The sequence below is a fragment of the Miniopterus natalensis genome, chromosome 12 (assembly GCF_054644295.1).
Source record: "Miniopterus natalensis isolate mMinNat1 chromosome 12, mMinNat1.hap1, whole genome shotgun sequence".
In the NCBI taxonomy this organism is placed as follows: Eukaryota; Metazoa; Chordata; class Mammalia; order Chiroptera; family Miniopteridae; genus Miniopterus; species Miniopterus natalensis.
In genome coordinates this window covers 62,579,225-62,593,045 of record NC_142092.1, presented here as the reverse complement: position 1 = coordinate 62,593,045, position 13,821 = coordinate 62,579,225, and the positions used below count along the sequence as shown (strand labels likewise).

Genomic DNA, 13,821 nt, shown 5'->3' with positions numbered 1-13,821 from the left:
CCTCAGTTTCTGTCATTGTAAATTGGTCATCATAATAGCACTTGACTGTTTTGTACATGGTTAAATGAGATGCGCATGTAGAATCACTGATATGGCAAGGACACCATAAATGGTAGTTAGCCGCGTTTTCTATGCAGTTCACTCTTCATCATATGGCCTACCCAAAGAGACGCTTTTTGATCATGCAGAAGATGGGAGTCATCTAGGAGCGGTTTCCTGTGCACTCCCCCCCACACACCTCTGTGTGTTCACAACTTCTTTATTCAGTGGTGGAGACCACACGGAAAGTCCCATGTTTGCCAGCACAGTGGTACAGGAGCGTCCCTGGCATTTTCAGAGGCACCACATGAATCAGTGTGGCCCGGCAGAAGCCAGGGTGGGTGCTGAACTCAGCAGCCTCATTTGCACTTCAAGAATTTTTCTTTCTCTTTATCCAATGAAACATCTTTATTATTATTTTAATCCTCACCCGAGGATATGTTATTATTGATTTTAGAGAGAGGAAGGGAGAGAGAGAAACACCAATGTGAGAGAGAAACATCAATTGGTTGCCTCCTGTACACCCCCCAACCAAGGATAGAACCGGCAACCTGGGTATGTGCCCTGACTGGGAATCGAACCCGCGACCTTTCGATGTATGAAATGACACTACGACCACCTGAGCCACACTGGCCAGCCAATGAAACATCATAACAAATATTGGTCTAGCCTCCTTTCCTTTCCTGTCATGGCAGGGCACACGCGCGCACACACACACACACACACACACATCTATTCAGGCTCCTGGAATTTCACTCTGGAGAGCTTTATGGTGGCTGGGAAGGGCAATAGGCTCCATGGTGCCAGGAAATGGAGATTGAAACCAAAGAGGGGCGTGGGCAGAGGAACAAGTTGGGGACAGCCTGATTGCACGTATCCTCAGGGGTCAGCTGTCTTCGGCCAACTGTGTGGCTCTCCAGAGGCCACAGCTGTCTGCAAGAGGCTCAAAGCAACCACATACTTCTTGGGGTTCTTGCTATTGCACTGAGTTCCACCATCAAGGCCACTTCTCTCTGAGTTAATTTTTTAATACTATTTACAATTCATATATCTCACAGGCTGTTAGTTATTAATTCCATTTCTTAATCGGACTTCTGTAGACCTTTCCCAGCCAAAGTTTCCTAGTCATCTTCCTAAGATTCATAGCATTACACATATTGTCTCTATCAGGAGAAAGGAAAAGTTACTATATATTATGTTGGATGCATTAGAGTTACTCTCTCACTCAGGCCTCACAACACCACCATCAGGTGGGACTATCATTGATCTCATTTTGTTGATAATGAAATTGAGGTTCAGATGTCAAATTACTCACCCAAAGTAATAGCTGGTGAATGGCAGCAGTCAGATTCAGACTTACTCAGGTTCAGACCACAGCCCCAGCACATTGGGAAGTTTAACTTACTGCAACTGATGAGCTAAATTTTTCTTCAGGTTGGGTCAAGACAATGGAAAGCTACAGCAATGAGGAGACTCGGCAAAGGCCTGGGACCTAGGGTTCAAAAAAGGGTATATATGAGAGGAATTTAGAACAGGGCTTGGCATGTGGTAATGCTATAGACTGAATGTTTGCGTCCCCCCAAAATTTACATTTTAAAACCTAATCCCCAATGGGATGGTATTTGGAGGTGGGGACTTTGGGAGGTAATTAGGTCATGAGGACGGAGCCCTCGTGAATGGGATTAGTGCCCTTACAAAGGAAACCTCAGAGAGCTCCCTCTTCCCTTCCACCATGTGACGATACAGGGAAAAGACTGTCACCTAGGAACTAAGAAGAGAGCTCTCACCAGACACCAAGTCTGTTGACAATCTTGAACCTCCCAACCTCCAGAACTGTGAGAAACAAAATTGTGTTGTTTATACGTCACCCAGTCTATGGTATTCTTTTATACCATAATTGACTAAAACATGCAATTGACAAAGAAGGGCAAGTACTCAATGAATGGTAACTATTACTTTTTTGGTAAGATCTTGGATCCTCTCTGAATATACCGTTCCTGGGAAAAGAGTCATCAACACTGTAGGGAGAATTTATTCAGCTTAACTCCACCTTATACTTCTAGAAACGTAAATCCAATAATCATACTTCTTGAAAGAGCACCTTTGAGCTTAGTTTTTGGACACTGAGCAGATCTCTAGGTACCAGAGTCATTTGGAAGAATCTCCTTCTGCTTTGTTAACCCATGTGGATTAAAGTCCTGGGGGCTGGGGGCTGGGGGTGGAAATAACCTCAGCATGTAGGTTTTCAGGAAGGGGACTGTTGATCTCATCATCACTCATAAGTATTGAGAAGTAGGCATATTTTTAACTGCTTGTATCTTACTGATGTTCACCACCCTTTTCTCCCTGAATCCCCACAGTGCCCGACTCTCTTCTCTTTAACAGGTGTCATCCTTGCTTTATGAACTACCTGACCTACATCCCACTTCCCCTAGTCAGCCAGCTTCTCTGAGCTACTGTCAAGGTGTTAGGAGTCTACAATGCCCCTTTGCACTCATGACCCTCCCAGGTAACACACTGGAAGCAATTCACGTGCCATGTGAAAGGTTTCAAAGGTAGATGGTCTCCTTCATGACCACAAGGTCCAAACTGCCATCACTTCTTGCCTGGAAAATGACAAGAGTCACCCTTTTTGGTGCTTTCACCAGTCCAACCTCCACCTTGTAGCTGGAATGTTTCTTTTTCATAAAGAGCGAGTTGGCCATTGCACTCTTCTGTGAACGTCCTGCGGTGACTCTCAAGTTACTTCAAATACTGTCACACTTTTGGTTCAAGGCTTCCCAGGGGCTGTCCAGCTCCCAGCCTTACCCCTTGCTACTTCCTACTTAATCTCTCTTCTCAATGAAAGTGCTTTCGGCCCTGGGATGAGTTCTGTTTTCTCTGACCTCTGGGCTTTTGCTCATGGTGTCCCATCTGACGGGGGCAAATCCCATTTTTCCTCACTCTGCTTATTTATCTCTGCTCCTTTGAGCACAGGTGTCACGTTTTCAAAAGAGCATTTTATCTGTGTCCAGTTTGTCTAATGGCCCAACAATGAGTTCAAAGAACCTCTACTCTTCCCCCACCACAGCCCAAAATCACCAGATTGCTTCTCTACTGCCACTGGAAGGTAAGTTCCCCAAGAGCAGGGCGCTCCTCTGTCTTCCAGCCCATGCCCCGTGCCTGGCATATAATAGATAATCAATACATATTTGTTGAGTGAATAAGCAGAGGTCCCCCGTTGGTAAGAAACACCACCCAAGCAGAAAGAGAGACAAGAGGAACTTTTAATGCATGGACAGTCCTGCAGGGGCTCTGGGCAGACCCACAGGCGGCAGGAAGAGGCAGAGGTCCTGCAAACTCAATGACATCTGGGGAAAAAAGCCCTAAAGACCCGAGCTTCCTCACTGCAACAGTCCTCCGGGCCCCTTGCTGACGCGGAAGAGGCCCGGCTGTCTCTCCACCGGTCTCCTCCAGGGCTCCAGGGCTGCAAGGAAGCTGAGCGTGGCCGTGGGAAGGAAGAAGAAAGGCCGCTGGGTCTCCACCTGAAAGCTCCTGCCTCCCAACTGACCACCGTCCATAAGAAAAAGTTTAAAAAGGGGAGACTTCGATAGAGTCAAATAATATCTTAGAAAAAATAAAAGATAGGCAAAAATGGATAATTCCAGTGGTTACAAAGTTCTCTGGCGGCTATCCACGGGAGAGAGAGTTTGCTTTGGCCTTGCTGGCAAGCCTCGCCTGCCAAGCCCATCCTCAGCTGTCCCCCAGCCCACCCAGGCCCCGGGATCCACGCGAGTGCTGCTCCCCCTCCCACGGAGAGTCTCTGTGCTCACGGAGGGCGGCGCCCTCCCTCACCGGCCCTTGGACTCCCCATACGTGTTTCGGGCCATGGACACCATCTTCTCCTCGCACGTGACCTTGGTGTCCTTGAGGATGCTGTACCACACCATCCCCGCGGGCCGGACCTCCTCGCTGCGGCAGAACAGGTAGGGCACGGTGTCCACGCGGCTCTGGATGTAGGCGCTGCGCAGGAGGCCGGCGCAGTGGCTGCTCACCCTCTCCAGCCGCCGCAGGATCAGGTGCGCCTTCCTGCAAGGCAGGAGGGGACAGTGAGGAAGGCGCGAGCCCAGGCGGGGGCGAGCCTCTGGGGGCTGAATCAAGGTCGACAGGGCAAAGGGGACTTGTCCCAGCCATTTCCCGTCCATTCCTGACGTGAGTGTGGTATTTCAAACACCCATTCAAGCATCACAGTATCCCTCCCCTCTCCAACTGTGCAGTGTCTAAAAAGTGAGAAAGAGGGATAACCTTGGACTCAGCATTTTCACTACTGAGATAGGAGAGTCCTAGGAGGGATGAGGTCATCAGCTCTGGGACTCTGGCCCAGTAGAAATGATTATAATAGGGATAATCAACAACAGTAATAACTAAAATTTATTGACACCATGTGTGAGAAGTTGGGTACTTTATTTACATTTAAAATTTTTATTTAATCTGTACAACAGCCCTGAATATATTGCTCTTTTCACACTTAAGGGTGAAGCCCAAGGCTCAGAGAAGTGACATTACTTGACCAAGGTCAGACATCAAGTTGACCTGGGAGCTGGACATTTGGATCTAGGCCATGAAAACCCACAAGTCCCTCTCTATCTGCTCTCACGCTTCTCTAATTCCCTTACACTCTCTTCACAGTCAGGAAATTTGGAATCGTATGTCACAGCTTAGTACATATGTCCCCAAATCAGAGCCTCTCTGCATCTCATTTTTCTCACATCTAACACAGTGATGGGGGGCCTGCCTTCCTAAACTGATTGTGAGATTAGCTCTGAGAAAGGCCTAAAGCCTGACACAGAGTAAGCGACCAATAAATGACAGCTACTGTTATAGAGAATTGTTACAACGATGTCTCAGGATCGAGGTCATACAAACAGTGGTCTGAGCAAGAATCCCTCTGTGCCGTGGTGAGCATTCTTAGTAATTTACCTGGAGCCCTTTACCTAGTACCAGGGAGAGGACCCCGAGGAGATAAGACTGCACAGAAGATGAAAGCCACCAAGGATCTCTGAGGTGACCTAGTCTGGGGCTCTCAAAGGCAGGGATATCGCATTTGGGCCAGATCATTCTTTGTGGTGGAGGCTGTCCTGTAGAAAATCCAGCAGCGTCCCTGGGCCTCTGCCCACCAGATGCCAAGAGCACTTCCAGTTGGGAACCAATGACCCAGTCTGACCTGCTCTCACGAAAGATGTGGAAACAGGCTGAGGGAGGGAAAGGAATGTCCTTTCCTGGGTCCTAGCAACCACAGGTCAGCGTCACTGTCCATGGGCCTGTCTCCATGTGCGGAATCCGCTTTGCTTTATGTCCCATCACCTTCTAGATACCCAGGAACTCTGAGAGGCTAAATAACAGGCTCTCCTGCTGTCCTCTCCATGCCCCTGCGAGACCCCGGGAGGCAGGACGTTTTATGACAACAGACCCCACAAATGGGAGACTGTGTTAGGCACCTGCGTGGCGGCTGGAAAAGGGCCGGCTTATGTGTGTATGTTTTGTGGGCACAATTTACGAGGTGCCTTTCAAAAAGTCCCCTTTGTATAGTTCACCACTTGGGTGGAATATTTCCTGAGGTGCCAAGAATTCATAGCTTCATAATCTCACTCGAGTGGCCGCACTACCCACAGTCCTCGCTCCCTTCTGGCAGGCGCCCCCCCGAGAGCAGCCTGGGGAGCTTATTTCCCTCCCACCCTCCCCACTGGAGTCCTTGCTCTGCTCCTTAATAGCTCCGTGTCCTTGGGAAACTTACTTATGGTCTCTAAGGCTGTTTTTTCGTTTGCAGAATAGGGCTGTTGTGAAGTCAAAGAGGATTCAGTCATCAGTTGCTCATTTATTGAGCGTTTACTATATGGCTGAGCTCCCCATCCAGAGGGAAAGACAGACAAATTAAAAGTTACAGCACAGGTGGCAAGAGCAAGGGTACAAGGGGGCGCAGGACCGTGGGAAGGCAGGGGAAGGTGCCGAGGTGGGATCGGGGATATCCAAGAGGCCGTCTTTGATGGGGGGCAGCTTGGGTTGAGCCTCATAAATGAGGACAGGTCAGGTACTGAAGAGGGCAGGACATAACAGGAGGAGAGGCAAAGGCACGGGGGTAAGGGGTTCCATGGGTGTTCTGGGAACTTGTGGCTGGAATCCAGTGTGCTAGTGGGGACACAGTGGGAAACTGGGGAAGTGGCAGGGGCCAGGCCATTGAAACTTAGAAACCGGTTGTATCTAGCACTGTGACTCATGCAGGCTCTAGAGCTTGACGGCTTGGGTTCCAGTCCCAGCTCAGCCACCTACTAGTTCCATGATACTGACAGAATTATTTAACCAGTTCTGCCTCAGTTCTCTTACCCATGCAATGGGAATAAGTGTATCCACCATAAAGGGTGATTTTCAAAATACACAAAAGCACTAATCTCTCTATAATAAGCTGTCCATAAATGTTACCTATGATTTTTGTCACAGGGTAAGTAGGGAGTTACTGAAGTTACCGAAGGGTTTCAGGCACAAGGTGACAGATTCAGAGCCTCCGTGTTTAAAAACATTTCTAGCTGCCTCGCAGAGAACTGAATTAGGGGAGGGCAAGACTGGTAGCAAGAAACAAGATAAAGAACACATCCAGGTGTCACTGTTCTTAGGGGTGCTGGTTTGCTTTTGTTCTCTGTACTTTTAAAAGAGACTTACTGTTTCCTCATTTATAAAAAGGGAATAACATTTGCCTGCCTCATAGAGTTACAGTGATGCTGAAATTAGTTAATATTTGTAAAACTCTTAGGAAAGTGGCACACAGTCAGCCCCTCATAGGTGTTAGAAAGTATCACCACCATCGTCACCACCTCCGCCACGGCCATCATGATTATTTGTGTACTGGTTTAAGCCTTGAGCATCTTTATAAGTCAGTGGCAGGAGACAGACAAAAACAGTAGCAGCCTCTAATATAAGGGCAGAGTGCTGGGTTGGAAAGCATGCCAGGTGCTATGGGGATATATCAAGTGGACACCTAATCATCAGTTTAGGGGCTCAGAGAAGCCTACCTAGAGGATGTAACATCTAAGCTAGGTCTTCTATGATTAAACAATTACTTTTCAGGCAGACAGAGAGGCAGAGGGGATATCCTCCAAAGTTAGACTGGAGACAGCATAAAACCACCAATTGTATGTAACGGTCATTGCACAGAACGGGTAACAGACCAGTCAGCTTGGCAGAGATCAGACCATCCAGACTCTGCTAAGCCACGGTGAAGTATTTTATTTGTGGGGCAGTGGAGAGTCACTGTCCGATCCAGACAGTCACAAAAATAAGCCACAAATACAGAATTAGGTTGGAAAGTGAAATTCCTCCAACATACCCCATTGCTTTGTCTTCATTGGCTCAGCCAGTCCCTCCAAGAGAGTGTTGGGGCTCAACTGAACCAAGCCTCCTTTTGAATGGGTGGGGAAACTAAGGTTTGGAGTGAGAAAATTATTTGCGTTAACGAATGACTTACGTTAGTAACCAAGAATAAGCTAGAAGCAAGGCTCCTGGCCATGTAGAGCTGAGGTGAAATATTTGGCTCTGAAGCCCCAGACTCAAATCTTAGCTCTACAACTTAGTTATATGGATCATGAGCAAGTTCTTCAATGCCACCAATTCTTAGTTCCACGTCAGTAAAATGAAAATATAAGAGTGCTTGGAGGAGTACCTGGGCAATTTGCTTAGCTCTCACTAAATGTTAGCCAAGGTTCAGAGTAGCATTTTATAATAGAAAGCACATAGGTGTCAAGGCACATTAGGGCAAGACATTTTTCTTCTGTGAGCCTGTTTCCTCACTTGTAAAATGGAATCGAGGTGCTTATCTTGTGGGGATGCTGTTAGGCTGCAATGAAATGACTGCCATAGGCACCCAGGTTGCGGATCTGTACATAGTAGGCACTCCACCAATGCCATTTTGCTTAATTGTCCCTGCTCTTTCTCCACCATACACGCCTTGGCATGTTGGTTTGCATTTAGATCACAAAGACAGAAGACTTCGGAGAGTGAAGCCATGGAGAGAAGGGTTGGAGGTGTTCAAATGATGGACCAGAGGAAGGGGAGAGAGGAGCCAAAGGCAAGAGTGCTGGGTAATAAATTGTAAGTAATAGAAATCCATAAATCAAAGGCCCGGCATGCACCAAGCTTTCCCTGGAGGGACAGATAGTAGGGCAGAGTGACCACTTTTCTCAAATACCGAAATGAAATCTTCCGCATTGCAGACTGGACTCAAGCCTACTGGGACAGGAAGCAAGAGGTGAAGGAAGGCCACCACATAATAATTTATTGGTTCTATCAGCAGTGAGATTGAGACAGGGATGGCTTGTGAAAGAGGCAGGGGCTGGGATCAAAAGCCACTTCTCCGGGAATTGTAGAACCTTTGACCAACTATCCCATTCCCGGCACTATGACCCAATCAGCTGCTGACACAGTTATCAGACAGAGACCTAATTTCTAAGGGGGCCTTGGAATGGAGGGGAAGAGAGGAGGCAATAAGAAAGCATTCCCGATGGCCTCGCTCCCTCCTCCCCGTCTCTTTGAGTTGAGCTCAAATGGCTCTGGGTTAGCTGACCTAAAGCTTAATGAGAGTGGAGGGCATGACATGGCTGCAAAACCTTGGAATGCAACTTCTAGAAGTGGAGAGGGCAGATCAAGGGAAGTAATGATGTCATTCATGCCGCCCTGGTCAGGACACATCTGGAAAACCCCAGTCACTTCTGGTAAGAGGGACATATGCAAATTGTAGCCAGGTCATGATGATGACGGTTGTCTCAAAAACAAGTCTTCTGAGGAATGCTGAAAACAGGAGTGAATGTGTCCACTGAAGGGGGGATGTTGGCAAGTGGTTGTGTTGTTCTAAGAACTGAAGACAAGTGGTGGGGAAAATTGGAGTCAGGGATGATAATGACTCTAACTGACGGGGTACCCACTATGTGCCAGGAACCTATGCATCATCTTTAATATAACTCTCACCACAGTTCTAAAGTGTGTACTTTATTCCCAGGCCTCAGATGGTAAAAGTGAGCCTCAGGCTGGTTATGTGATTTGACCAGGATTAACAGGCTGAGAAAAAAGGGTTGCAGATCTCTGCTGCAAGGCACCTGAGTTTTACTCATTAAGCCACTTGAAAATTGACAGAAGGCAAATTTTGACTCAATGTAATTAAAAAAAAAACAACTTAAAACAGGAGTCCTCTAAATATATAATGAGTCCTTCAATATCTCCAGGGGGTCCCCCTTCACTGGAAATGATCAAATCAAATGGATTTTAAAAAGGAGTCTGTGTTAGTCTATTTGGGCTGCTATAACAAAACACCCCAGATCGGGTAGCTTATAAATGACAAGAACTTTTTTCTTAGTATTGGAGGCTGGAAATCCAGGAGATCATTGCACCAGATGATGGTATGGTGTGGTGGTTGGTGAGGACCTGTTTCTTGGCACTTTAATGGCACTTTCTCACTATGTCCTCACAAGGTGAAAGGGGCAAAGGCTCTCTCTGAGGTCCCTTTTATAAGAGCACTAACCCCATTCATGAGGGATTTGCCCTACTGATCTAATCACTTCCTAACGGCCCCACCTCCTACCACCCTCACATTGAGGATTGGGTTTCAACATACAAATTTGGGGGAAGACACAAACATGTAGACCATAGCAGAGTCAAAGTTGGAGTCAATTTTTGTTTGTTTGAAATATAAAGTGAATCAGGGGTTTGATTCATAGAAAAATGTCATCTGCTGAGCATCTGACAAGCACTTCACAACAGAACATGGTGTGACACAATTGCCAAAGAATTCCATTCCTAAGACAAGAGAACCACACTCACTGAGATCTACTCATGAGTCAACGTCATGCTAAGATAAAGGTCTTCAAAGCGTCCCAGCTACCATCAATCATGCTTTCCCTTTGTTGCTGAAGTGTTTTGTTTCTCTATTGAGCCCCATTTTCCCTTATTTGTGCACAAGTCATAGGATGCAATGTGTTATAATGGATGGGACCCTGGTTTGATATCGGAAGACAATGTTTTGCATTTGGGCTCTGCCATTTACCAGCTGTGTAACCTTGAACAATTTACTTAACGCCATTGATTTTCTCTTGCTTAAACTTCAAAATGGACTGATCAGGAAATGAAATGAGACATAAGTGAGTGGGCCCTCATAGGTGCTCAACCAGTATTTCCCACCTCATACTTAGACAGTGCACAGCTCGCCAGGGGTCCAGATCCTGACTGTGCAAGGAGAATGGATTAATAAGGGTGAATTGACTTGAAGGGAGGAAATTCTCAGTCCTCGGCTTTCAAAATCTAGCAATTCTCTAGCCAGGGTTGATAAAGGGAATTCTATGTCACAAGAGCATCATGGGGGGCTTGGGTCATAACCACACCATTCTTAGTCTCAAGAGATCAATCCCACTTAAACAAAACCTCTTAAAGTACTTACTCTCTTCTCCTTACTTTATCATTTTAGTCAAATGTAACAGAGAACTGAGAGGCCCAAGAGTGGTCAAGGATGTTCAGACTGGAGCAAGTTCTGGTCCCTGGCCACATATGAGCTCAGTTTTTCAAATCTCCTAATAGGAACCGTATGGCTGGGACAGCTGAGTGTCAGCAGGTCTTCTCTGGGCAGCTGTTTGAAGTAACCTGTGGTTGCCATGGGAACCAGGCTCTGGTGGACATTGGCTTGATATATTTATTAGGCAGAAGTAAGAGACGACCTTTTTGTCACTAAATTTTATGAGGATAAGTGATCACAGATCTGGAGGCTTGGTGATTATAGACCAAGAGAATCCTACCAGAGCTCATCCCATAAGATCAGCTGCTTTCACCTGGGCCTGCCCATCTGTCCTATTTTAGCTTTTATCTAAAGAACCTTCCTTTCTTGTGAAAGGGAGAAAGTTATAGTCCAGGGCCCAACAGAACAGATAAGGCCCTACCCAGGGAAAGATCCCTTTTATCCCTGGACCAAGCTCTCATCTCTTCCCTTGAGGGCCTCACATATTTGGAAGGTTACTGCAATCATGGTGAGGACTTACGGCGAGAGCTCAGGGCAGAACCAGACTCCATAAACAATTGTGCCACTCTGGGCAGCTCATTTAACCCCATGGGCCCTCCAGTTCTTTATCATCTTTGAAATGGGGAGGATACCCTACTTTGTCCAGCTTACAGGGCAAGTCTAAAGCATTTGAAAGCACAATGCGCTGCCCATTAAGTATTCCAGGAAATCTTGCAATTCTCTCTAACGCCACGGATGCTTTCCTGGCCTGGAGCACCACTCTGTCTCTCCCCGGCTATTATCACAACAGCCTCCAGGGCCTCACTGCCTCCCTCCAGTCTGGGCCTCTCTAGTCCATGCTTCCAACTGTAGTCAGAGGGATCTTTCTCCCTTGACAATCTAATAATATCACCCCCCCTCCCAGTGAAAAACACTTGAAAAGCTTCCCATTACCCCAGGGAGATAATCCAAACTCTTTAACCCTACTTAGCTGGCATTCAGGGCTGGCCCCTGCTGACCTCCCCCTCTTATCTTTAACCACTCCTGCTGTCACACACTTTGCTCCAACTACTTGGAAATTCTTTCAGTTCCTACACACACAGTGTTTACCAAAGTGTAAAAGGAGTTCCCCCAGGACTGGGGGGTGGGATTTGAGGTGGTGCTCACGATGATCATAGACCCGGTATTAAAGGACAGTGAATCACACTGGGAAAGGCAACTAGCTTCCCTTGTTCATTCCCTTTCCTTCCTCCAGATTACTTAAAAAAAAAAAAATCTTGGTTTAGCACTGTGTCTTTAGTATTGCTCTAACACTCGCCAATCTCCCTTTTTAAAGGGAGAGCCTTGGGTGCCTCCAGGGTGGAACAACACTGTTAATTTTTTTTCCCACTGCATGAATGTTTAGGTTTAATTTTCTACTGAGGTTAGACGGTGCTACTCTTCCATTTACAAAATGAAACAGTGCTTTCATTTCAAATATATTTTCAATAAGAAGTGAATCTAAGGAAGAGCCTATGACAAAAATGTGGCAGGGAAACAATCATGATCATAAGTGCGGCAGGCAAATGATCATGATCATAAGTGTGGCAGGCAAATGATCGTGATTTGTGAGGAAAAGCCCTGCTCTAATGTAACATTATCTCCTCTGCGTACTTCCCAGGGAGTCGCTCTGCCCCAAGCCCTCCAATCCTCCTCTCTCTCCACTTGCCTGACCTTCCTCACCCTTTAGGTCTCAGAGGTCAGCCCCTGGGAGGCCCTCACTGGGTCACCTAGACCAGGTTTCTATGACCCCCTGCCCAAAGGGCCCTATTATTTTGCTATCGTGACACTTACTATTCCTGTTCTCTGCTATTGCTTGTTTAACTACCTGCAAAGGTAAGCTATGTGTAGGCAGGGATGGCTTCCACCTTTTTACCATTGCGTGGTCAACGGCCAACATGTAAGACGTGCTCATAAGTATGTGCTGAATGAATGAATGATGTTTTTAGGTGAGGCATGAAATGCAGCCACCATTTCATATGCTACTTTATTAAGTTTCAGAAGAAGTTTCTTAGTTCTGTTTGAGTCCTCCATAGCACTTAGAACAGTGGTTGACATAGTAATTGTTGGTGACAAAAATCATGCCTTAATACATGTTGAATTTATGAATGTATTTAGTCATGGTTGCTACTGGACTTCATTCCAGAAAAACTCAGATGTCTTAAGGAACAGTGGGAAGAGCCTTGGGTTAGGGGCCATGACCCTGCCAACTGTGCCTCTCCATGATCTTGGTTAGGAAACAGCTCCTCAATGAGCCTCCATTTCCCATCTCTAAAATCAGAGGTGGAAGTTGGGCAAGAGGAGTGATTAATCAAAAGAACAGTGATGTTTCTCAATTATCTGACATTCCAGGAGTCCAGGAAGCTAAGATTCCAAGATTCTTTCTCCCTGCCCATGTCCCATCTCTACGTAGCCCAGACATGACTGAGGTGAGTGCCACCCTTATTTATTTGATCAAGCCCATTCTCAGCCTATGAGGCAAAGGGAACAGTAAAGTCAAATGAAAGCAAGAATAACTGACCCTTCCACTCACACTCATCTGCTCATACCTGGGCCCCAGCTCATCCTCACTCCTCCAGACGAAGTCGCCGAACTTCTCATAGTGAGAGTTGTAGTGGTGCTGGACGCGGAACAGCATCGAGGCCGAGACCTCCATCAGCATGTTGTAGGCAGTCTGCTGCTCCTTCCCACTTGTGTACCCATTGTACAGATTGTAGATCTTGTCAGCTATCTCTGAGGGGGAAAAGTGCAGGCACAGATCACATAGACACACTCTATCAAAGAGGAGCAAGTCTGTCCATTGGCAAAGATAATGTTGCCCATTATGGGTTTTCCTTCATGGCTTTGGCTAACTTAGCTCCATGCTCCTCCCTCAGTTCCTTCACTTTCTTCTCCCAGTGCCAACATGTGTGGGGGTGGGAAAGCAGTGGTGGTTAGTGACTGCTGGGTACAAAAGTTAGAGATAATATGGGAGTCACTTGGCAAGTGAAGAAATGGGTCACCTACCTTCTGCCTTGTTGTCATCCACCAGTGGACAAGCTGTCCTTAGGGTCACCGTGCTAAGCTCCGAGTGCCTCCCTCGTGTGTCCACAGCATACAGAGTGAACCTATCGCACAGCAAGAAAACAAAGTACTGGGCTGTGGCTTCAGAGAAGCCCTGGACAAGCAATGCGAGGAGGAACAGAAACCATAGCAGGTGTGGTTGAGAAAGCTCAGGCTGCAGTAGAAAGGATTTGCAA

At 46.8% G+C, this 13,821-nt stretch overlaps 1 protein-coding gene across 2 annotated transcripts in view; it reads right to left on the bottom strand.

Annotated features, from left to right (window-relative positions):
- Nucleotides 1-2,791: 2,791 nt before the first annotated feature.
- The window catches only part of ASTN2 (astrotactin 2), a 694,472-nt gene continuing 683,442 nt past the window's right edge, over nt 2,792-13,821 (bottom strand). For both annotated transcript variants that reach the window (XM_087822856.1, XM_087822857.1), the window contains exons 21-23: nt 13,589-13,689; nt 13,132-13,315; nt 2,792-4,107 (exon numbers count right to left, since the gene is read on the bottom strand). In XM_087822856.1, coding sequence (XP_087678982.1) covers nt 3,870-4,107; nt 13,132-13,315; nt 13,589-13,689 — 523 coding nt within the window. In that variant the 3' untranslated portion in view covers nt 2,792-3,869. The remainder of the gene's footprint in view (nt 4,108-13,131; nt 13,316-13,588; nt 13,690-13,821) is intronic.